The sequence below is a fragment of the Bos taurus genome, chromosome 8, assembly GCF_002263795.3.
Source record: "Bos taurus isolate L1 Dominette 01449 registration number 42190680 breed Hereford chromosome 8, ARS-UCD2.0, whole genome shotgun sequence".
NCBI lineage: Eukaryota > Metazoa > Chordata > Mammalia > Artiodactyla > Bovidae > Bos > Bos taurus.
Window position 1 is genome coordinate 67,259,529 of NC_037335.1, and position 26,355 is coordinate 67,285,883.

The 26,355-nt window shown below is 42.5% G+C and overlaps 1 protein-coding gene across 1 annotated transcript in view; it reads right to left on the minus strand.

The window, feature by feature from the left end:
- SLC18A1 (solute carrier family 18 member A1) overlaps positions 1-22,832 on the minus strand; it is a 51,885-nt gene extending 29,053 nt beyond the window's left edge. Inside the window, 10 exon segments of the mRNA NM_001193171.1 lie at positions 1,614-1,657; positions 1,893-1,982; positions 4,266-4,358; positions 5,221-5,304; positions 10,656-10,714; positions 11,313-11,465; positions 11,468-11,672; positions 14,129-14,343; positions 16,423-16,616; positions 22,791-22,832. Of these exon segments, the coding sequence (NP_001180100.1) occupies positions 1,614-1,657; positions 1,893-1,982; positions 4,266-4,358; positions 5,221-5,304; positions 10,656-10,714; positions 11,313-11,465; positions 11,468-11,672; positions 14,129-14,252 (852 nt within the window). The 5' untranslated portion in view covers positions 14,253-14,343; positions 16,423-16,616; positions 22,791-22,832.
- Between the last annotated feature and the right edge of the window lie 3,523 nt (positions 22,833-26,355).

Here is a 26,355-nt window from a genome sequence, read left to right on the forward strand (position 1 = left end):
AAATATTGGAAATTACTGAAATGCTCAAACATAGAAGACAGCATAAAACATGGAATGTATACAATGGTATGCCAGCCAGAAAAGGAACCACTTTTTTAAAATATGTAGAACATTACCATCCAAAAATCAAAATTATTCAAAAAAGTACTAAAAGGCAATCATTTCTCTAGTCATACTTTTGATACCACAGGGGTGGGGCTTTCATACCAAGGAATTCTCCAGTTCTCTGGACCAACTGAGTGTCCTGACAATTCAATTCAATTCCAATACTAATTACTTGCCTGCAATGCAGGAAACCCAGGTTCGAACCGTGGGTCAAGAAAATCCCTGGAGAAAGGAATGGAAACCCATTCCAGTATTCTTGCCTGTGGAATTCCACGGATAGAGGACTCTAGCAGTCTACAGTCTCGGGTGTTGCAAAGACTCAGACATGACTGAGCAACTAACACTTTCACTTTCACAGTGTGGACCCCACAGACTGAACCCCACTTCAGACACCAATCACAAGTAGCGTGGAGAAATCAAAAGCTTTACAGACAAGCAAAAGCTGAGAGAATTCAGCACCACCAAACCAGCTCTCCAACAAATGCTAAAGGGTATTCTCTAGACCAGAGAAGGCAATGGCATCCCACTCCAGTACTCTTGCCTGGAAAATCCCATGGACGGAGGAGCCTGGTAGGCTGCAGTCCATGGGGTCGCTAAGAGTCAGACACAACTGAGCGACTTCACTTTCACTTTTCACTTTCATGCATTGGAGAAGGAAATGGCAACCCACTCCACTATTCTTGCCTGGAGAATCCCAGGGACGGGGGAGCCTGATGGGATGCCGTCTATGGGGTCACAGAGAGTCGGACACGACTGAAGTGACTTAGCAGCAGCAGCAGACAGGAGACACAAAAACGGTGTATAAACTCGAACCCAAAACAATAAAGTAAATGGCAATGGGATCATACTTATCAATAATTACCTTAAACGTAAATGGGTTGAATGCCCCAACCAAAAGACAAAGACTGGCTGAATGGATACAAAAGGATACCAACAGTATTGTCTGACTTGGCTACAAAATCAAGATCTTTGGATCAAACTTTCCCATATTGTCTGTACTTTCTTATCTCTCTTCATGGTCTGATATGAATGTCTCAGAGCCATCTCTGTCTTGGAGTCAGATAAAGACCAACTCTGATTTTAACTGCTACAGAATGACAGTCTGTAAGGCTGCTCTGGGGGGAAATGTTATTTGGATGGCCTCCAAGGTCCTCTTTACCTTTGAGATGTTAAGATGTTATAACTATGAATACTCAGGTCCCAGTGTCATTGTCATCCTGGTTCTGAATTACTATATATGACTCAGTAGTAGTGGCCGTCGTCGTCAAAGGTTTCTCTGACTCTTTATAAGGCCCTTCCCCCATCTTGGTCCAATATCAAGCCAGACTTCCTCCCCCTCCCCCACACGATCCTAAATATGACCCTCTTGGGAATCCAGGACAGTTCTAGCTTTCTCCAGCTCCACTCCCCTTTCTTCTTGTGGCTTAATAGGGATGGTCCAGGCAAGCCTGGGTCACTGCACTCAGCCATTCTCTCTCTATCAGCAATGGAGCTTGGTATTCACTCACCTCAGGAGAGACTTTAGAAGGCTGCAGGATGCAGAGTTGGAGTGCTAAGAAAGGAAGAGAGAGAGAACTAGTTCAGTGTGTCCACTTACTAGTTGGAAGATCCAATGATGGCCGCGTTGTCAGTACTCTGCTCCTTACAGAGCTAATTCCCTGAGCTGCTTCCCTCTTTCTTACAAGGGGGCAGCCCCCGATCCACCCAGACATGTCTACCCGGACACCACAACATAATCCATTTCCAACCTGACTCTCACCTGTCTGGTGCCTCTTATGGTGACTCACCTCCATCCAGAAGAGCCAGGAAGGCCAAGATGAGAAAGGGTACAGTCTTCCCCAAAAACACATATGTCACACTTCCAAAGGGAGCCCCTACTGAAAAGGAAAACAGCCATGGATTCCAGAGGTGAGGACCGGTTCCCAGGGAGCATGACCCATTCATGTTAATCCAGTGAGCACTTCATGAGGGCCTGCAAGGGGCTGAGCCTTGCAGGAGAACATGAGCCTCTGCAGATTCAGAGATGAAGAAGACCTACTTTCAAGGGGTTCAGTTTCTAGTGGAAGAAATGTGTGAGTAGGCATGGCGGGGTTGGGGGTGGGGGTGACCCAAATAATTAGAACATGATGAAAAGTAAAGGTTCCATGTAAAGAAATTAAACTCTAATAATAAAAATAATAATTAAAAATTTTAAAAACTGGGGAAAGAAAAGTAAAGTTTCCATCTGCAAAATGCCAAGTAATCATAGTGCATATGTGCTCAGTTGCTTCAGTCATGTCTGACTCTTTGTGACCCTATGGACTGTAGCCCAACAGGCTCCTCTGTCCATGGGATTCTCCAGGCAAGAACAATATAATGTGTTGTATTTCCTTCTCCAGGGGATCTTCCCAACCCAGGGATCAAATCCACATCTCCTGCATTGGCATGTGGGTGTTTACCACTAGCACCACCTGGGAAGCCCATGTAATCACAGTAGAGTGAGTTCAAGTAGTCGTAGGGGCTTTGTTAAGTAGTTAATACAGGTGAGCATAAAGCATGTATGAAGAACACAGAGGTGTCAGAAAAAAGAAGTGTGGATCAAGAAGCAATATAAGAAACTCCCTGTCATTAGAATAGGACTCTTTGGGAGACCAGGAGAGTGGGAACTTCTGGTGGCTCAGCGGTAAAGAATCTACCTGCCAATGCAAGAGATGTGGGTTCAATACTTGGGTCAGGAAGATCCCCTGGAGAAGGAAATGCAACCCACTCCAGTATACTTGCCTGGAGAATCCCATGGACAGAGGAGCCTTGTGGGCTACAGTCCATGGGGTCACAAAGCGTCAGACACAACTTAGCAACTAAACAACAACCCTGTTACTAAAATAGGAGTGTTTGGGAGACAGGAGAGTGGAGAAGGTTGAGACTGAAGAGCCAAGGGCTCCATGTGTGCAAATAAAGCATGTATTTGGTCTTGTGGGCAAGAGGAAAGCACCAGTGCTTTTCTGGTAGGGGAGGACCACAAGCTCTGGGCATAGGAAGCTTCTTCTGGAGGCACCTTGGAGGAAGGAGGCAACATACAGATTAGGCAGGCAGCTGATGCCATGTTCTAAGTGAGACGTGAAGAGGAACTGGTCTTGAGCAAGAAGGATATAGGGGGCTTATTCATTTGGGAGTGAAAGGTGATAAAGGAGACAAGGAGGCACCCAAGTTTTAGCTTGGATGTTTGGGGAAGCGGATACTAACACAGAGTAGAACTTTGGTTCCCTGTCCTCACCATGGGGGTAAAGAGTAGGGCCAGGGGAGAGATGCTTGGTGTCTTCTTCTCAATTAACTTGCAAACTCTTAGAGGGCAGGAACCACATCTGAGACTTCTGAGCTATATGCCCTTTGTGCTAGCACTGTACTTGGCATGTACATAATGCCCTAGGAAAGACTGAGGGCAAGAAAAGAGGTGACAGAGGATGCGATGGTTGGATGGTATCACTGACTCAATGGACATGAGTTTGAGTAAACTCAGGGAGATAGCAAAGGACAGGGAATCCTGGAGTGCTGCAGTCCATGGGGTCACAGAGTTGGACACAACTTGGAGACTAAGCAACAACACAGGGTATATAATATGTACTCAGTAAAAGTTTGTGTCTTGTTGGACTAATCGAGTAAACTAGATTTCGAATGAACCTCAAAGAAAGTATAACCTTAGGATTTGGAGCTTTGGATTCGAGCCTAGAAAATCTGAGTCCATATTCTGGCTCTGGCATTTCTTGGCCGTGTGACCTCGGATGGCTGTGAACCTTTTTAATCCTCATCTGTGTAATGGGGACAATCATTCCTCCTTCACACTGTGGTGGTGAGGATTTAAAAAAGATTATGTATATATTTAGCACAAAATCTGGCAAATAGCATGGTCCCCAGTTGAAAGCACTGGCCATATATGGAAGCAGAGATGAGGCAGCAGCTGCTAACATGTGAAGATTCACTTCCTTGAGTAGACTAGGTGTCTGGACCATTCCCAGCCCCTTATGGGCTATTCAGCTTCTTAAAGGGAAAGAGATTCTGCTTTCCCTGGGCAGAATTTCAGAAGGAATCAAAACATGGTTGGACAGAGAAGGCAGGAAAATACTGTTTCCTTAAAGACCTTAGAAATATCTGCCTCCTGGAGATATCTCCCAGGTGCCACTCACCCAGCACTCCCAAGGCCAGGCCCCCCAAGGCAATTCCCATGGCCCGCCCTCTCTCGTGGTCATCAGTGTAGACACAGGCCAGCATCCCAAGACCTGAAAGGAGAAAGGCAGCAGAATTAGCATACTGTCTCTGCCAGTCTCACGGAGTCCTTGGTTTCGGCCCTATTATATCTCCAGGAGTCATCTTAACTAGAGTTGGAAGGGTTTTACAGAACCTAACTCATAGTACTTTACACATACTGTCCCCAAGGGTCCCCCAAATGCCCACATGACTCACCCCTCTGCTCAGAATATTATTGGAAGTGCAAACGTCTCTGAATGCAGAATACCATTATCCAATGATCCTGTATTTCATATCACTTTATCATTTCCTGGTACATTTCCCTGAATCCATGGATAGGGAGTAGGTCAAAGGAAGGAAAACCCATGGACACAGAACACTGCTCTATTCAATGAAGGTGCCCATGGAAGAGTATGAAAGCACCTAGGAGTGTGGGCTGGGCTCTTACTTCCATTTATTTACATGTACAATGGCATAAAATCTCTGCTTCATAGGATTACATGAAGTCATGTATTTGATAATACTTTGCAAACTGGGATGTTGTTACCAATAGTATCAATATTACTGTTTCTATAATACTGTTCCCATTAAGAGGGGAACAGAGAAAAGACCACAAAGTGGCATTAAATTAAAACCTTGCCGACTGCACCTTTTGCCTTGGGCTTGGTCTGACCTGAGTTAACTCAACCTAAATATTACCAGAGAAAGTTACATCAGGCTTAGGGATTTACAGGCCCTGACAGCAACTCTATAATTATCTTGTTTTTAAATCACAACTTCTGCATTTTCTGATGATAGTTTCCTTAATTTCTTCATATAAATTGTATAGGGTCTGAAGGTATTAATAGTAAGAGATGGTAAGAAATGTGTGTGTGTTTAAGATGTCAGCATTACCTGCAACAGATGAAAATGAAGATCCAATGCCTTGAAGAGTTCGGGCCACAAAAAGCAGAGTATAGGTACCAGAAAAGGCAAACACTGGGCAAAGAGAATAGCAAGAATTCCCCAGTTAGCAAATGGCCTTTGATGGTCTGGCCACCAGTAGATGGGCTCATGATATTACAGACATGAGCCATTATGCTCATGTTTTAATACAGAGGGATTACTGCTCCTTGTTTTCAGAGCTGCTCTTCTAATCCTCTCCCTTAATTAGGATTGCATTATAATTGACATAAAGACTGAGAAACCAAAGAAGCATAAACTGATGCACCACATGGTGGACAGATGGCTGGGTGCCCACATTTCCTGCTGAAAGCCCAACATCCTGCCCACTGGAGTCAGGGCTGAACATGTAACCCAATGCCCTGGACTGAGAACTAGTCCCTAGACCCTACTTTTGGATTCTCCATATGCAACAACCTGATTTGATCTTTGCCATAGCTGGGTCCTATTGGGTCATCTGGAGTGGGAAACAAAAGCTTTGTGTACTTGAAGGTCCATGGGTATTGGGTAGACAAGAATATCTTGTGATTCAATCGGATCCTTCCCCTCATATTGGAAAATCTTTTAGCCAAGTCAGATCAGTGAGTATTTATTAAGTAATACTGACCATGCAGCTGTGCTGGACTCTGCAGCAATGTGAAACAGAGACCGCCCAGTTCATGCCCTTGAAGAGATGCAGTCTACTAGAGACTAACAAGCACGCGTGAAACTGAGAGCCAAACAGGACTATGTTATCAGAGACTAAATTACAGAGTGTTAGAGGTAAGGTTGATGAGTCCAGACATGTCTCATCCCAGATTCTAAGACAACACCGCAGAAAGGGAGAAGACTTGCTTCCAAAATGTTTGCATCAGCAATGTTGAACCCCTTTGCCCATTCATTACAATGGCTGTGCTTATAATCTTCCCCCATTACTTCCCCACATGATCACACCGTCTCCCAAACATGCAAATGATTGGCCTCTTCCCGGCCACACTTCCAATGATCTCTCCCAGGCTTTCTGATTTCAATCTGTTCAAGGTCTGTTACCCCTGTGTCCTCTGAAAATAGTTAGACCAACTCATCCCTGTTTGCCCAGGACCTTCATGATTTTATTTTATTTTTATTTATTTATTTTATTGGTGTATAGTTGCTGCTTTACAATGTTGCGCTAGTTTCTGCTGTACAATGAAGTCAATCAGATATATATATATATATATATACACACACACACACACACACACACACACACACACACACACGTATTTCCTCCTTCTTGGACCTCCTTTGCATCCACCCATTCCACCCATCTAGGTCAAGAGGCATATGAAAAGATGATCAACATCACTCATTATTAAAGAAATGAAGATCAAAACTTCAATGAGGTATCACCTCACACTGGTTAGAATGGCCATCATCAAAAAATCTACAAACAATAAAGGCTGGAGATGGAGTGAAGAAAAGGGAATCCTCTTGCGTTGTAGGTGGGAATGTAAATTGTTACAGCCACCATGGAGATCAGTATGGAGATTCTTTAAAAAACCGAAAATAAAACTACTTTATCTTATTTTATTTTTTTGGCCACATCTCACAATATGTGGGACCTTAGTTCCCCAACCAGGGAATTGAACCTGTGCCCCTTGCAGTGGCAGCATGGAGTCCTAACCACTGGACCACCAGGGAAGCCTCTAGGACCTTTTTTTTAGGTTTTAAAATCAAGTCTCACATCCTGGGAAGCCCCTCAATCCCAGGCAAACTGGGTGGTTGGTCCCCCCTGTTTAGAAGACCAAAGTAATTTTGTACCCCTAACACAGGCCACCATTTAACTCCTAATTACATTGCTTGTTTTCCAGCTAGGGACCCTTAGGGAGAGTGATGGGCATCAGCAACCTCATTTAGTATTTAAAAACCCTGAAGGGGACTTCCCTGGTGACACAGTGGATAAGAATCTGCCTGCCAATGCAGGGAACATGAGTTCAGTCCCTAGTCCAGGAAAATTCCACTTGCTGCAGGGCAACTAAGCCGGAAAGCCACAACTATTGAGCCTGTGCTTTAGAGCCCTGGAGCCGAAACTACTGAGCCTGCGCACCTAGAGACTGTGCTCCACAGCAGAAGCCACAGGCATAAGAAGCCTGAGCACTGCAATGAAGAATAGCCCCCTCACTGCAGCTGGAGAAAAGCCAGTGCAGCAATGAAGACCCAGTCCAGCCAAAAAGAAAATAAATAAATACTTTTAAAAAAAAAAAAAAAAAGACAAAACCCTGAAGGAATGCTACATGCTGCTGCTGCTAAGTCGCTTCAGTCGTGTCCAACTCTGTGCGACCCCATAGACGGCAGCCCACCAGGCTCCCCTGTCCCTGGGATTCTCCAGGCAAGAACACTGGAGTGGGTTGCCATTGCCTTCTCCTATGCATGAAAATGAAAAGTGAAGTGAAGTCGCTCAGTCGTATCCGACTCTTTGCGACCCCATGGACTGCAGCCCACCAGGCTCCTCCGTCCATGGGATTTTCCAGGCAAGAGTACTGGAGTGGGGTGCCATTGCCTTTTCCAGAATGCTACATAGGATCCCCTAAACACCAAATGTTTGCTAGAGTTAGGCCAACTCAGTATAGCAATACTGGTTATGGCCTAGAAATAATAATTATTACTTAATACACACAGTTTGGTAGATAAGAAAGCTTTCAAAACATGAGTTCTTGTCAGAGAATCAGGCAAGGACCTTATGCTAAAAAGTATGGGATCCACCAGCACACTGCATTATCTTATTTTGCAGCGTGTTTGTCGTGTCTTTCAGGCAGGCATCAAGTACCGAGAGAAGCCCCTGGGATCCAGTGGTCAAGAATCACTTGCCAATGCAGGGGGCGTGGATAGGATACCTGGTCCAGAAAGATCCCACATGCTGTAGGGCAACTAAGCCTATGCACCACAACTACTGAAGCCCGTACGCCTAGAGCCTGTGCTCTGCAACAAGAGAAGCCACCGCAACGATGAGATTGAGAGAATATCCCCCATCCACCACAACCGGAAAAAGGCCGTGCACAGCAACGAAGACCCAGTACAGCCAAAAATAAAGCAAATAAATAAATAAATAAGTTTTTTATTAATGGAGTTTATTTAAAAAAAAAAAAAGAATCTGCCTTCCAATGAAGGGGACAGGGATTCAATCCTTGGTCAGAGAACTAAGATCCCACATGCCTTGGGGCAACTAAACTCATGTGTGGCAATGACTGAACCCATTCAGTCCTCAACTAGAGAGCCCGTGTGCTGCAAACTAGAGAGCCCATGCACTCTGGAGCTCAGGCACCACAGCTAGAGAGAAGCCCACACAACACAACGAAGGATTCTGCTTGCCACAATGAAGACTCAAAGTAGCCAAAAATAAATAAGAAATCTTGGAGTTACTAGAACTCCAAGACGTGTAGAACCACATCTTTTTATTCTTTACATTCCCTCAGTGACTTTTCACCATCAAGGCATACATATGCACCATAGAAATGAATTATATCTATCTCATTTGATGAAACAGAGCACCTTATTACTTGTTAACTTACTGCTTAGCATAGGTTGGGGCTTCCCTGATAGCTCAGTGGCTTCCCTGATAGCCACTTGCAATGCAGGAAACTCCAGTTCAATTCTGGGGTCAGGAAGATCTACTGGAGAAGGAACAGGCTACCCACTCCAGTATTCTTGGGCTTCCCTTGTGACTCAGCTGGTAAAGAATCTGCCTGCAATGTGGGAAACCTGGGTTCAATCCCTGGGTTGGGGAGATCCCCTGGAGAAGGGAAAGGCTACCCACTCCAGTATTCTGGCCTGGAGAATTCCATGGACTGTATAGTCCATGGGGTTGCAAAGAGTCGGATATGACTGAGCAACTTTCACTTTCATCACTTTCAGCCTAGGTTGAGCTCCTAGAAGTTCAATAAAGATTTCCAACTTCAAGCTCTTCATTTTCTGTGATTCAACTAGAATGTCGCAAGTAGGCTGATGGTCTCAGATAGAACTTCACTCATGGAGCTCCTGCACTTTGTACCTTCTAGCCCTGAATGAAACAACTTCCTGTTAGGCACTGGTAGAAAAGAGTCAAGTTCTATGCTGGAAGGGATGGAAACTTCAGGAGGATCAATAGGAAAAATAGAAAAGTAATAGAAAGGTAATAAGAAACATAAGAGGGAGGGACTTCCCTGGTGGTCCAGTGGTTAAGAATCCGCCTGTCAATGCAGGAGACGTGAATTCCATCTCTGGGCCAAGAGGATCCTACATGCCTCAGGGCAGCTAAGCCCCTGAACCAAAATTACTGAGCCCATGAACTCTAGAGCCTGTGCTCTGAAACGAGAGAAGCCACCACAATGAGAAGCCCTCACATTGCAACTAGAGAGCAGCCCCCACTCACCGTAACTAGAGAAACCCCACACACATCACCAAAGACCCAGCACAGCCACAAATAAATAAATAAACAAATAATGTGGAAAAGAGAAACAAGAGGGAGTATGGGTGTGTTACTTGGAGGAGAGGCAGCAGAGGCACCAAGCTGCCTTCCCCTTTATTAACCTCTCCCCACCCCCTCACCCTCACCCCATATTCATTCTTTCTTATTTTTTCAGGGTCAATTTCCAGGTATATTTTATTTCACTTAATATTCTTATTTTATCTCCATTTTATTTGGAACATTTATCTGATGCTAGGTAGACTATTTGTCTTTCTCTTTCTTGTTTCCTTAGCAAATTTATTTTCTAAATCTATAACCTTTCATGGCCTTCCTTGAAGGCTTTGAAGGCAGTAAACTTTTTATAATTTGCCAGTTGCTATTGACCAATTTAGAGTTTTTGTTAGTTGCCCTTTACCCTTGTAAATCAAAATACTATGACCTATTCTCAAAGATGGGAGGTTTGTACTAAACTCATTCAAGGGATTACTCAAACACACACACACACACACACTATATTATACATATTAAAACAGCCTTCACAATTTTCCCCAGCTGAATGAAGTGAACTATCTGTTCTTTTACAGTGTAATATACAAATGCCGCGCCTGCCAGTTGGCTCAGTGGTAAAGAATCCACCTGCCAGTGGAAGGAGATGCAGAAGATTCAGATTCGATCCCTGGGTCAGGGAGATCCCCTAGAGGAGGGAATGGCAACCCACTCCAGTATTCTTGCTGGGATAATCCCAAGGGGTCACAAAGAGTCAGATACAACTGAGCAACTGAGCACAGATACAAATGCCACACAGACTAAGTTGTCTCTACTGCTCTGGTCCTCATAACAAAACTGTAAAGCATTTAAATCAGTGTCATAGGCCACTTAGTGAGATGTCTAGCTAACTTGACTCTGCTATCTTCCCTGTAATGCACGCGATAAAATTAAAGTTAATCAATGAAGTGAAGAATAGTAGGAACAAATTACTTACTAACTGTGGAGATAAACATGATAACAAAGCCAGCAAACATGGGGATGTGATATCCGATCCTAAAAGGGAATTAAAAAAAAGAGATACAAGTCCAATAGCCATCCATATATTTGCACTATATTGTTTCATGTAATTGGGAACAGAAATGTGGTTATTTGAGTGTCTCTGAATGCAGGTTATAGAGATGGAATATGATACATGAATACATATAAATAAACAGGCAAATTTACCTGTCAGCCAGGACCCAAATCCTCTTTTCCAGAAAAGATAACCTAAGCAGAGTGCATATCTTTTTGAAACATCAGAATAATCCCAACCATGAAGTATTAAGAGGCCAGCACTCTAGACTGCAATAGGCTTGTCCTATTTCCACCCTTTCCCCATTTAAACCATGTTCCAGGGCACTGAAATAATACCAATAGAATACTTCTGTTCACTGGTTCTCTTCTTGGTACTAAACAGTCATGATGTTACAAAGAAAACCTGAAACTCGTGGCATTACGCCAATATTGCGTTGTCTTTCCCAAAGAGCTGACTGCCTGGGATGCAGACAAGTAATCACCTTTATCCCTTCTAACCATCTTTATGATATCTTAGCCCATCCTCCTATTTCTGAGTCCCTGAGTCCCCTATATGGCACTGCACCCATCAAGATACCTGTTGGTAAGAGGTCCCACGAAGGGGTTGACCAGAAGTTGCATCAGAGCCTTGGAAGCAAATAGAACCCCAACCCATAAGTTCTCTTCCTTCAGGAATTCTGTGGCTTGAAAGCAGTTGTTTCCATGTGCTGGGATGGCTTCAGTGACTGGAGGGAGATGGTGCCAGAAATGCTGCTTGTCCTTGCTATGCCACTGGGCACACTTTCTTCAACAGCCACAGTGTTGTTTTCAAAGAAGGAGAGGATGGTGGAAAAGGCGGGAGTGAGGGAAGGCTGGGTAGTTGTGGCAGAGCCGAGGTACAGAGAACCGTTGATGTCTTTGAACTCTATGGCATAGAGGTAGGTGGGCACAATGGGCACTGAAAGTGAAGTACAAGTCATGAGCACTAAGGCCAGATTGTCTTTTGACTGTTAGTCAATTCAGGGACATTACCACACAATCCAGATTGATGCTCATGGAGATGTCTAAGTGACATGATCTGAAGTCTACTCAAAGGCTGTGCCAGGACTTCCCTGGTGGTCCAGTGGTTAAGGACCCACCTTTCAACTGAGGACACAGGTTCGATCCCTGGTCTGGGAACTTAGATCCCACATGTTGTGGGGCAACTAAACATGTGTGCCACAACTACTGAGGTCCCTGTGCCCTATAGCCTGTGCTCTGCAACAAGAGAACCCACTGCAATAAGAAGTTCATGTACTGCAACTATAGGGTAGCCTCTAGTCACCACAACTAGAGAAAGCCCGGGTGCATCAACAAAGAACCTGTGAGCCACAAAAAGAACCCAGCACAGCCAAAAAAAAAAAAAGACTGTGCCTGCCCAAATTATCCTATTAGCCCAAGTTCTGAATTCTAACCATCATACAGCTGGTCCTTGTTATTCATGGATTCCATATTGGCTCATTCACTCACTGGCTAACATTTATTTGTAATCACCAAAATCAATGCTCACAGAGCTAGTATGGTTTTTCTCAGACATACATGCAGAAAACACTGAGTCATCAGATGTTCAGTTTTGCACCTGAGGCTGAACAAGGCCGACTCTGCCTTCTTGTTTCACTCTCACACAGATATGCGGAGCATGAGGTGGGGAGGAGCAGTGCAGGGCAAGAACGTGCTGCTCTGGGGCCAGTTGCGCAGAGCTTGAATCCACTCGGCACCTGTTAGTGGAGCTGCCTCAGGCAAGTCACTTAACACTTCTGAACCTCACTATCTCTTTTGTAAAAAAAAAAAAATACAATCTACCAGGACAGATAACATTTTTTTTAAATTTAAGATTATATGGGGTATGCATGTATATGTGTGTATTTTCCCAAGGAGCAATTATTTGTTATTAAAATATTAATTGACTAAATGCATGCATGCATGTGTGTACACCAAGTCAGTTCTGTTGTGCCCAACTCTACGGACTATAGCCCACCAGACTCCTCCATCCATAGGATTCTCCAGGCAAGAATACGGGAATGGGTTGCCATGCCCTCCTTCAGGGGTTCTTCTCGACCCAGGGATCGAACCTGAGTCTCCTATGGCTTCTGCATTGCAGGCAACTGACTAAATATTAACTAAGTCCAGTGCTCAGGGGCTTTCCTGGTAGTCCAGTGGCTAAGACTCTATGCTTTCACTGCAGAGTCATGGGTTCGACCCCTGGTCAGGAAACTAAGACCCAGCATGCCCCAAGTGAAGCCATAAATAAATGTGAATATAGATAAATAAACCCAATGTTCACAGAAACTTTGTAGAGCATAATTACCACAAATAAGAACTGACTGTACTGGATCTACAATTTGCCTCGAGAAGATTCTTCTTTAGAAGCATATATTTTACCCAAGGGACTTCCCAGGTGGTGCTAGTGGTAAAGAACTGCCTGCAAATGCAGGAGACATAATGAGACATGGCTTCAATCCCTGGTGGGGAAGATCCCCTGGAGAAGGGCATGGCAATCCACTCCAGTATTCTTGCCTGGAAAATATCAAGGACAGAGGAGCCCAGTGGGTTACAGTCCAGAAGGTCTCAAAGAGTCGGACACAACTGAAGCGACACAGCATGCATGCATTTTATCCGAGGGGAAATATGTTGGCACCCATTTATATACCTGCATAACTAAATGTAAAGATTAGTATACTACCAACTTAAAAAGAAGAACTGGGAGGGGATGAGCCACAGGAAAGTAAGATTTGGATAAGGAGATGGAAATCTACATAGAATATGTTGGGCTTCCCTGGTAGCTCAGCTGGTAAAGAATCCACCTGCAATTCTGCAATGCAGGAGACCCGGATTCAATTCCTGGATCAGAAAGATTCCCTGGAGGAAGGCATGGCAACCCACTCCAGTATTCTTGCCTAGAGAATCCCCATGGACAGAGGAGCCTGGCAGACTACAGTCCAAGGGGTAGCAAAGAATCAGACATGACTGAGCAACTAAGCACAGCATAGAGTGTGTTATTTTGACAGAACAGACAAAAGCAACACAGTGAGAAGTTACTCACTATCCCAGAGGCCTTTGAAATAATTAGCACCCTGGAAAGGAGTAGGGGGAGGAAGAAAAGGATTTCCAGTTCTGGCTCCAGGTCAGGCTCTTTGATTCGATCAGATACTCTCTGAACCTCCTTCTCTTTGAACCTCTGGGGTCTTTCAGCAAAGGTTGGTAAGTTTCAGACTCCATTTCCTGCTGTTTCCTCCAATCCTTAGCAATCTTGGTGTCTTCAAGCACAAAAGGAAAAAGTCTCCAGTCCATTCACTGCAGAGCTCTAACAGAGCACATGCTGCCCCCTGGGGCACAGAGCAAATTAACCCCCAGCACCGAGACCCCCAAACGTACCCACCACAGTGAGCAGCATGTTGTCCAGGAGCAGAGCAACAAACACCACCAGCAGCACCAGCTTCCGGGACTCTCTCCCCTTCTTCAGTAACCGCTGAGGAGCATCCAAGACTGTCCTGAGCATGCTGAGGGCTGGGCCAGGGCAACTTCTCCACCAGGTTCTCAGGGAGGATCCTGTTATAGTTACAGATCTTTGCAGAAAGAAGGGAGAAATTCTGTCCAGAAAAGTGAAACTCATGATTAAAATGAGAAGCACAAAGAGTTCAAGAGATAGGATGGTATTTGTTTTGGTTTGTTTTTTTCACGTTTTAAAAATATTTTCTTGAAGTATAGTTGACTTACAATGTTGGGTTAATTTCTGCTGTACAGCAAGGTGATTCAGTTATATCTATGTATATATTATTTTTCATCTTCGTTTCCATTATGGTTTACCACAGGATACTGAATATAGTTCCCTAGCCTTGTTTGTCCATCCTGTATATAATAGTCTGCATCGGCTAATCCCAGACTCCCAAAGATCAGATGGTATTTGAACTTTTCCGTGCTCGCATCTCTGTTCTCTTCTTACACATCTCCATAACCCATTCCTGGAATGCCTTCCAAGAAAGCACTGCTTATCAGCTTTTTATATCTGGAACTTTACCCTGCACATTAAGCAGGCTTTATAGAGTATCATGGAGTTCTGTGTTTCTCAAACATCAGACATTTGCACACCACCTTGGTAGTTTATGGCATATCTGAGGACTACTTGTATTGTTATTTACTTAATCTTTTCCTCTAAAGCCACTCGTTTAAAAGCTGAAACACTATTGTTTAAAAACATAACTTTATGTGCTATGTCAAAAAAATAATATTCTACATCTATGTACCACCCCAAAGTAGCCCATGTGCCACAGTGTTATTAAAACTTTTGCTGCCAGCGAGAAACACTGACCTCGACCAGCCTTTTCATCTCACAGATGAGAAATCTGAGATTCAAGAAGCTAAGAGGTTTGTCTCAGGTCACACAATTAGTGACAAACTAGAACAAAATCCCCAATTATTTTTTTTAACTTTCAGGAAAGTACCCCACGCCCTTTCCTTGTTCTGTGGTACTAGAAACACATCTATTTTTTTGTTTAAGCTTGCTCAGAAATTTGTGCTACTCTGTGTAAGTAAAATCCTAGTTTTGATGATTCATTTTCTACTTAGGACTTCACCTCTTTAGTCAGCAAGAAGTCACAGCACTTTGTTAAACTTCAGGTGAGAACAGTTGCTGGGAAGAATTCCACTTTCTTTTATGTTGTTTCTGTTGTAGCATCAACAATTCCAATTTTATAATGTTTGAAATAGATTACTGTCAAGAAACATATCAGGCTCAAAAAATTGTGTTCCCCTTCATTTGAAACCTATCTTAAGAAAATAATCAGAAATACAAATATTTTCAAGTAAATAATTAAATGTTTAAAATAAATAATCCTATTTATGTTAGTGAAGAAATGATACATTTCGATGGTAGAATATAAATAGTTCTCAAAATTATGTTTTCAAATATTTTTGATGATTTAGAAAATATCATTAATATGTTAAGAAAAAATGATATTAGACTTTATTTATAGCCTGATCTCAATTATATAAAAAATATAGATGCACCATTTTAAAAGAATAGAAAGATACACACACAAGAGCCACACAAGAGTTATTATAATCAATGACAAATTATCTTCTTTTTGAGTTATTCTATAACTTAACTTCTAGAATTAACTAATTCCATAATATAAGAAATAAATAATTTTAAATGATTATCATCGGGGTTCAATAGCCAACTTCACATGTTGGAAATACCCAAGCAGTGAGCTACTCTGTTCTAAGGCAAGGGCTAGAGGAAAAATACCATCCACACTACAGATCCAAGTGACTGAGGAGTGCCCATGTAACCAAATTTTCAGATCAGAAATTAAGAAATAAGCAGAAAATGCCTGCAAATCATTTAAGAACCTTCATTTCTCTGAATATAAGGAAAAGCTATTTCTAAATACAAATTGACTTAGGATATATAAGAAATGCATACATAAGAAAATAAGAAAGACTAAAAGAAAAACAATGGAAAACTAAAAGATATAAAATGGAATAAAATAAGTACTCTGAGAACAGACCAAAAATATATAAGTGATCAAAACCAAAGGGAACAACAAACCAAACAAAACCAGGAATTTGTCAACAAATCAGTAGTAAATTTTAAAGTCATAACTCTCTATTCAGAGACACAAATTATAAAGAAGAATTAAATGTGGCCAGAGAGAGAAACATCTTACCTTAGAGTTCACCTGGTATCAGGTACTCAGTGAGGTATTGCCAGCTGTTAACAGTTCAGCACGGACTTTTCTCATAAAGTGTGCCTTCTGGTGGATTTATTGCCACAGGTTATCTGAGGAGGCCACGTGTGCCCTTTGTCCACAAAGATTTAATTGGAACCTTAGCTCCCTGCGTCACAGGGAGGAAAGCAGCACTGAAGAGCACAAAGAGCGGGGAGAAATCATCCTAAACAAAGATGCACTAGGATACACTGTTTTCCATCCACGCTTATCTATCATCAAACACGTTAACTTTTGTCTGGGTCTGAATACAAATTGGAAGATACAACGGAACCAGGGTACAGATCTTGTCCCTTGTTACTTAGTCAAAGAGCTCCACATATCCAGTTGCTTTCTGGAAATAAACAAATATTAGAACACCCACAGGACCAATTAAAAAAAAGACAAAAAAACAAAAAAACTGCAATTCTCAAGTATAAAAATCCAACTCCCATGGCCTCTTTGGAGGCATCTATTGTGCACTTCCATTTTTATATCCCAATGCTAGCTCAATGCCTAGCACATAGCAGCCTCCAGTAAATATTTCTTGTGTTGGTGACCGGATGGATGGGTTACATGAGAGAATATGGCTCATTATGGAAGCTTGGAGTGGCCCTATACTTTTACGACATTGAAGAGTCATCATTAGGGCAAAGAACATGAATGCTAAGTCACTTCAGTCATGTCCAACTCTATTCGACCCCACAGATTGTAGCCCACCAGATTCCTCTGTCCATGGGATTCTCTAGGCAAGAATACTAGAGTGGATTGCCATTTCCTACTCCAGGGGATCTTCCTGACCCAGGGATCTAACTCTTGTGACTCTTGCTTTAACAGGCAGGTTCTTTACCATTAGCACCACCTGGGAAGCTCATGCAAAGAACATAAATAATTTATAAAAGAGCAAATACAACTTCTGAGCAGAGTAGCAGCACACTTTCCCTAACTGTGCAAGTTGTAGCCCCTCCTAATTGTCTAAATTAACTAGGGAATTTTTAACTTAGGGCTTAAAAAAAAGAGAGAGATTTAAAAACTGGAAAAAGAAATAGGAAGGAAACAACAGAAACAGGAGGAGGTGAGTATATGAGCTTGCTATTGCTGATATAACAAATTACCACACACTTAATGGCTTATAACAACACAAACATATTATCTTAGAGTTCTTGAGGTCAGAATTCCAATACAGGTCTTACTGGGCTAAAACTCAAGAAGTTGGCAAGGCTACAATTATATATTTTCAGTTAACTGTAGCCATACTACTACTTACAGACTAGCCAAGTTTGGAGTGTTCTCATAAATGCTCATCATTGTTAATAATCAGAGTGTTGTCTATCAAACAGAGGTGAGTTCTTATCTTCCTCCTGTTTAAATTTCTAAAGTTAGCGGGGGAAAAGCTGGTGTGAGTATATGCTCAGTTGTGTCCAACTCTTTGAGACCCCATGGACTGTAGCCTGCCAGATTCCTCTGTCCATGGAATTTCCCAGGCAAGAATGCTGGAGTGGGTTGCCATTTCCTACTCCAGGGGATCTTCCTAATCCAGGGATCAAACCCTTGACTCCTGCATTGCAGGAGGATTCTTTACCACTGAGCCACGTGGGAAGCTCACTATGAATAAAGGGAAATATAAATTCAAATACACTATTAGTGTGCAAATAGATACAATTCTTTAATGAGCAATTTGGCTTTCTATCTCGTCTTTTTTCATTTTCTGCTTTGGGATAATTTTTTAAATTGACGAACAGTTAATTTACAATGTTGTGTTAGTTCCAAGTTTTGAATGACTCAGTTATATATTAATATGTATGTATAAATTTTTTCAGACTCTTTTCCATTATAGGTTATTTTTGAGTACAGTTCCCTGTGTCATACAATAGGTCCTTACTATTTACCTATTTTATATACAGTAGTATGTATATATTAATCCCAAACTCCTATCTCCCCCATCTCTTGTCTTTCAAATCATAAAATATCCATATCTTTTAAGGTAGTAATTGCACTTTTTAAGAATCTATTCTAAGAAAATAAGCTAAAATATACGGGAAATATCACAGGTACAAAATTTTTATCAGCAGCGAGGGAAAAGTTAGAAACATCTCAATGTCCAACTGTAGAAAAAGATTTAAGTGTATGGATTTTAAGGACTGACATGTTGATGCTAAAACAAGGAAAAAAGGTTTATTATGAAGGCTATGTGTCAAACTGGAAAAAATATACATGTTTATACCTAAATATTACATTTATATTACCTGTGATATTTCCCCTATATTTTAGCTTATTTTCTTAGAATAGATTCTTTAAAAGTGCAATTACTTCCTTAAAAGATATGGATATTTTATAATTTGAAAGACAAGAGATGGGGGAGATAAATTAGGACTTTGGGATTAATATATACATAATGCTAAGTTGCTTCAGTTGTGTCCGACTCTGTGCAACCCCATAGATGGCAGCCCACCAGGCTCCCCCATCCCTGGGATTCTCTAGGCAAGAACACTGGAGTGGGTTGCCATTTCCTTCTCCAATGCATGAGAGTGAAAAGTGAAAGTGAAGTCACTCCATCGTGCCTGACTCTTAGCGACCCCATGGACTGCAGCCTACCAGGCTCCTCCATCCATGGGATTTTCCAGGCAAGAGTACTGGAGTGGGGTGCCATTGCCTTCTCCATATGCATACTACTGTATATGAAATATATACTACTTATATAAAGCATATAAAAAATATACTACTGTATATAAAAGTCAGGTATATATATTAAAAAACTAGGTAAACAGTAAGGACCTATTGTGAAAAGGAGAGAAGCAAAAAGCAAAGGAGAAAAGGAAAGATATAAGCATCTGAATGCAGAGTTCCAAAGAATAGCAAGAAGAGATAAGAAAGCCTTCCTCAGCGACCAATGCAAAGAAATAGAGGAAAGCAACAGAATGGGAAAGACTAGAGATCTCTTCATGAAAATTAGAGATACCAAAGGAACATTTCATGCAAAGATGGGCTCCATAAATGACAGAAATGGTATGGACCTAACAGAAGCAGAAGATATTAAGAAGAGATGGCAAGAATACACAGAAGAACTGTACAAAAAAGATCTTCATGACAAGATAATCACGTTGGTGTGATCACTCAACCAGAGCGAGATATCCTGGAATGTGAAGTCAAGTGGGCCTTAGAAAGCATCACTATGAACAAAGCTAGTGGAGGTGATGGAATTCCAGTTGAGCTATTTCAAATCCTGAAAGATGATGCTGTGAAAGTGCTTCACTCAATATGCCAGCAGATTTGGAAAACTCAGCAGTGGCCACAGGACTGGAAAAGGTCAGTTTTCATTCCAATCCCAAAGAAAGGCAATGCCAAAGAATGCTCAAACTACCACACAATTGCACTCATCTCACACGCTAGTAAAGTAATGCTCAAAATTCTCCAAGCCAGGCTTCAGCAATACATGAACCGTGAACTTCCAGATGTTCAAGCTGGTTTTAGAAAAGGCAGAGGAACCAGAGATCAAATTGCCAACATCCGCTGGATCATTGAAAAAGTAAGAGAGTTCCAGAAAAATATCTATTTCTGCTTTATTGGCTATGCCAAAGCCTTTGACTGTGTGGATCACAAGAAACTGTAGGAAATTCTGAAAGAGATGGGAATACCAGACCACCTGACCTGCCTCTTGAGAAACCTGTATGCAGGTCAGGAAGCAACAGTTAGAAGTGGCCATGGAACAACAGACTGGTTCCAAATAGGAAAAGGAGTACGTCAAGGCTGTATATTGTCACCCTGCGTATTTAACTTATATGCAGAGTACATCACGAGAAACGCTGCGCTGGAGGAAGCACAAGCTGGAATCAAGATTGCCGGGAGAAATATCAATAACCTCAGATATGCAGATGACACCACCCTTATGGCAGAAAGTGAAGAGGAACTAAAAAGCCTCTTGATGAAAGTGAAAGTGGAGAGTGACAAAGTTGGCTTAAAGCTCAACATTCAGAAAACAAAGATCATGGCATCCGGTCCCATCACTTCATGGGAAATAGATGGGGAAACAGTAGAAACAGTGTCAGACTTTATTTTTGGGGCTCCAAAATCACTGCATTTGGTGATTGCAGCCATGAAATTAAGAGACGCTTACTCCTTGGAAGGAAAGTTATGACCAACCCGGATAGCATATTGAAAAGCAGAGACATTACTTTGCCAACAAAGGTCCGTCTAGTCAAGGCTATGGTTTTTCCTGTGGTCATGTATGGATGTGAGAGTTGGACTGTGAAGAAAGCTGAGTGCCGAAGAATTGATGCTTTTGAACTGTAGTGCTGGAGAAGACTCTTGAGAGTCCCTTGGACTGCAAGGAGATCCAACCAGTCCATTCTGAAGGAGATCAGCCCTGGGATTTGTTTGGAAGGAATGATGCTAAAGCTGAAACTCCAGTACTTTGGCCACCTCATGCGAAGAGTTGACTCATTGGAAAAGACTCTGATGCTGGGAGGGATTAGAGGCAGAAGGAGAAGGGGACGACAGAGGATGAGATGGCTGGATGGCATCACTGACTCGATGGATATGAGTCTGAGTGAACTCCGGGAGCTGGTGATGGACAGGGAGGCCTGGCGTGCTGTGATTCCTGGGGTCGCAAAGAATTGGACACGACTGAGTGACTGAACTGAAATATTACATTGGGAAGTAAGAAAGTAGAGTATAAAACTTTATGTAAATTCACAGTAGTATTGTGCACAATTGTCGAAAGGGGAAAGTAAGCCAAGTGTTCACTGATGAATGAACAGATAAACAAATGTGATATTTGTACACAGTGGAATATTTTTCAGCCTTAAATATGAAGGACATTCTGACACATGCCACATGGATAAACCTTCAGGACATTAGGCTAAGTTTAATAAGCCAGTCACAAGAAGACAAATGCTGTTTGATTTCACTTATTTGAGCTAACTAGAGTAGTGGAATTCATAGAATCAGAAAGTAAAAAGGTTTCAGGGATCTGGAGGGAGGAGGAAGTAAGTTTCTGCTTTGCAAGCTAAGAAACTTCCAGAGTTTGGCTGGTTGCACAACAATATGAATATACTTAATGCTACTGAACTTTCACTTTAAAATGGCTAAGATGATAATTTTTTTATTATGTGAATTTTATTATAATCAATTTTAAATTTTATGTGCATTGCAATTTTTTAATCTATAAAAATTTCATATACATAAGACAAATGCATGCGTGCGTGCTCAGTTGCTTCAGTCGTGTGCAACCCCATAGCCTGTAGCCCACCAGGATCCTCTGTTCATGGGATTCTCCAGGCAAGAATACTGGAGTTGGTTGCCATGCCCTTCTCCAACATAAGACAAATATACCTAAGTTATATTAGTGGTTATGCTAAATGGCATAACAGTTCCATCATCTAATTGCTAAATGGAATCCGGTCCCATCACTTCATGGCAAATAGATGGGGAAACAGTGGAAACAGTGACAGACTTTATTTTGGGGGGCTCCAAAATCACTGCAGATGCTGACTGCAGCCATGAAATTAAAAGACGCTTGCTCCTTGGAAGAAAAGTAAACAGCATATTACAAAGCAGAGACATTACTTTACCTACAAAGGTCCACTTAGTCAAAGCTATTGTTTTTCCAGTAGGCAAGTATGGATGTGAGAGTTGGACTATAAAGAAAGCTGAGCACCGAAGAATTGATGCTTTTGAACTGTGGTGTTGGAGAAAACTCTTGAGAGTCCCTTGGACTCAAGGAGATCCAATCAGTCCATCCTAAAGGAAATCAGTCTTGAATATTCATTGGAAGGACTGATGCTGAAGCTGAATGGGAAGAACTGACTCATTGGAAAAGACCCTGATGCTGAGAAAGATTGAAGGCAGGAGGAGAAGGGGTCAACAGAGGATGAGATGGTTGGATGGCATCACTGACTCAAGGGACATGAGTTTGAGTAAGCTCCAGGAGTTGGTGATGGACAGGGAAGCCTGGCATGCTACAGTCCATGGGGTCACAAAGAGTTGGACACGACCGAGCGACTGAACTGAACTGACTGATGCTAAATGGCAAAAACTATAGATTTCTTTATTATGCAAATTATTTTGAAAAGATTTAAAAATAAAAAGTCACCAGTAAAAGTAAGAGCTCAGTCTGTGTGTCATTAGACTTGTAGATGCTGAGTCCCCAGGAGTAATCCATTTCTAGCCAGATCAGCCTGTTGAGAATAATCTGGAACTGAAATAGAACTTAGAGGCTCTTTGACAGTGGTTCTGTTATCACTCCAGTTAAAGTGGCTGGAACACAGCATCATCAGACAGACAGCTTTTTTCTCCAGACCAAAGAACATATATAACCCAATTACACTTACATTTGGCTGTGGTCCACGTGGCCTGCCAGAGTAAATGGTCCTGTGACTGGGACACAGAGGGTGCTTTTGTTTCTCATTGCTTCCTCTTTCTCTTGCTTTCAGATATTTAACAATCAGTCCCAACTTCCTCTTATATCAAGTATAGGTCAGCATTCCAGCCTCAGACTGGAGAGGTTTGGTTCTTGTCAGAGGCTTCTAAAAAGGCAGCCAGGGGATTGTTGCATTAATGGCTGTGATCTACATGGCATTGTGTGTGCATGCTCAGTCGCTCAGTCATGTCCAACTCTTTTTGACCGAACCAGCTGGCCGTCAGGCTCCTCTGTCCATGCAATTTTCCAGGCAAGCATACTGGAATGGGTTGCTATTTCTTCCTCCTGGGGATCTTCCTGATTCAGGGATCAAACCTGTGTCTCCTGCTTCTCCTGCATTGACAGGCAGATTCTTTACCACTGAGCCATCTGTGGGCCCTGCAAATGGGATCTATGTCCCCATAGGAATGTCTTTGTCTTGTAAACCAGGGAAAGAGCCTGTTTCAGATAAATGGAAAAGAGACGTTTAAAACACCAATAAATAAGCAATAAATAAGTAATAAACAGCAATAAATAAGTAGACTGAGGATGGGGACATTCAACCACCTCCCCACATGCCCACTAGCTTCCTTTCTCCCTCAGTGCTCTTAAGGAGAAAGCCTTGCCTATGAAGGCAGCAGACCCAGAAATTAGCTCCCTTATCCCTGCAGCCAGGTCCCTCCAGACTCAGTCTGAATTTCCTTTGGCCAGTGCCACCCAGGGGAGCCTGCAGCTGTCCTTTTACAGTGCAGAACATGGTAGGAGAGTGCCCTGGTGTGACTTGTCCGTGATGGGTGCTTCTGCCTGTTGCTTCTCATCTGCTTGTTGCTGTTGCCCAGTCACTAAGTCGTGTCTGACTCTATGCGACTCCATGCTTCCTTGTCCATCACCATCTCCCAGAGGTTACTCAGACTCATGTCCCTTGAGTCGATGATGCCATCCGACCATCTCATCCTCTGTCACCCCCTTCTTCTCCTGCCCTCAATCTTTCCCAGCACTGGGGTCTTTTCCAATGAGTTGGCTATCTCGCTCTTTTTCCTTTGATTCTTCAATACAGTCCTAAGCCTCATGTCTGTACGCTTGGCTATCTGGAACTCTCTACCTACTATCAACACCACTTCATCTTCTCCTCTCTGGTCAGGGCCCTCCTTTCTAATTTTTTACTGCCTCTCGTTATGTCATTTCAAAGTCCTCCCTTAACCTGGCATTTCCCCCTGATGACCAGGGGGTACCAGCTCTGCCTAATTTGACTCAAGTCTGCTCTGCTCAGGACACACAGCCCCAGCTACATCTTACCAGTCAGTGTTCCCACCTCCTTTCCTTTAGTATCCATTGTATCTATGCAGGAGTTGGTTAAGAACAAAACTGGCCAATATAGGGAGGGGGAAGGATTATTATGAGATCACATGAAATTATCTGTGTGCAACTTTTAAAAATTGTAAGAAAGAAAGAAAGTGAAGTTCTCAGGTGTGTACAACTCTTTGCAACCCTATGGACTGTAGCCTGCACCAGGCTTCTCCGTCCATGGGATTTTCTAGGCAAGAATACTGGAGTGGGTTGCCATTTCCTCCTCCAGGGGATCTTCCTGACCCAGAGATTGAACCTGGGTCTCCCATATTGCAGGTAGACACTTTACCCTCTGAGCCATCAGGGAAGCTATCCCCAAAATTGTAAAGCACTATAGAATTTTAATTATTTTATTTTCTTGGGCTCCAAAATCACCACGGACAGTGACTGCAGCTGTGAGATTAAAAGACACTTGCTCCTTGGAAGAAAAGCTATGACAAAACTAGACAGCATATTAAAAACCAGAAATCACTTTGATGACAAAGGTTGGGATAGTCAAAGCTATGGTTTTTCCAGTAGTCATGTACAGATGTGAAAGTTGAACCCTAAAGAAAGCTGAGAGCCATAGAATTGATGCTTTTGAACTGCAGTGCTGGAGAAGACTCTTGGGAGTCCCTTGGACAGCAAGGGGATTAAGCCAGTGAATCCTAAAGGAAATCAACCCTGAATATTTGTTGGTAGGACTAATGCTGAAATTGAAGCTCCAATACTTTGGCCACCTGATGTAAAGAGCTAACTCATTAGAAAAGACCCTGTTGCTGGGAAAGATTGAAGGCAGAAGGAGAAGGGGATGACAGAGGATGAGATGGTTGGATGATATCACTGACTTGATGGACATGAGTTTGAGCAAACTCTGGAAGATTGTGAAGGACAGGAAATCCTGGCATGCTGCATTCCACAGGATTGTAAAGAGTTGGACATGACTTAGCTACTGAACAACAACAATAGAATTTAAATAACCTGAGACTTCACTGGTGGCCCAGTGGTAAAGAGTCCACTTTAAAATATAGAGGAAGTAGGTTCGATCTCTGATGAGGAAACTAAGAACCCACATGCCCTAAGCTTGCACGCCACAGCTAGAGAGCCTGTGCACCACAACTACGGATCTCGTGTGCTCTAGAAACTGTGCCCCACAACAAGAGAAGCCCATGGAGCACTCAATATGCCAGCAAATTTGGAAAACTCAGCAGTGGCCATAGGACTGGAAAAGGTCAGTTTTCATTCCAATCCCAAAGAAAGGCAATGCCAAAGAATGCTCAAACTACCGCACAATTGCACTCATCTCACAAGCTAGTAAATGCTCAAAATTCTCCAAGCCAGACTTCAGCAATACGTGAACTGTGAACTTCCAGATGTTCAAGCTAGTTTTAGAAAAGGCAGAGGAACCAGAGATCAAATTGCCAACATCTGCTGGGTCATCGAAAAAGCAAGAGTTACAGAAAAACATCTATTTCTGCTTTATTGACTATGCCAAAGCCTTTCACTGTGTGGATCACAATAAACTGTGGAAAATTCTGAAAGAGATGGGAATACCAGACCTCCTGACCTGCCTCTTGAGAAACCTGTATGCAGATCAGGAAGCAACAGTTAGAACTGGCCATGGAACAACAGACTGGTTCCAAATAGGAAAAGGAGTACATCAAGGCTGTATACTGTCACCCTGTTTATTTAACTTATATGCAGAATGCATCATGAGAAACGCTGGGCTGGAAGAAGCACAAGCTGGAATCAAAATTGCTTGGAGAAATATCAGTAACCTCAGATATGCAGATAACACCACCCTTATGGTAGAAAGTGAAGAGGAACTAAAAAGCCTCTTGATGAAAGTGAAAGTGGAGAGTGAAAAAGTTGGCTTAAAGCTCAACATTCAGAAAACGAAGATCATGGCATCTGGTCCCATCACTTCATGGGAAATAGATGGGGAAACCGCGGAAACAGTGTCAGAGTTTATTTTTCTGGGCTCCAAAATCACTGCAGATGGTGACTGCAGCCATGAAATTAAAAGATACTTACTCCTTGGAAGGAAAGTTATGACCAACTTAAATAGCATATTCAAAAGTAGAGACATTACTTTGCCAACAAAGGTCCATCTAGTCAAGCTATGGTTTTTCCAGTGGTCATGTATGGATGTGAAAGTTGGACTGTGAGGA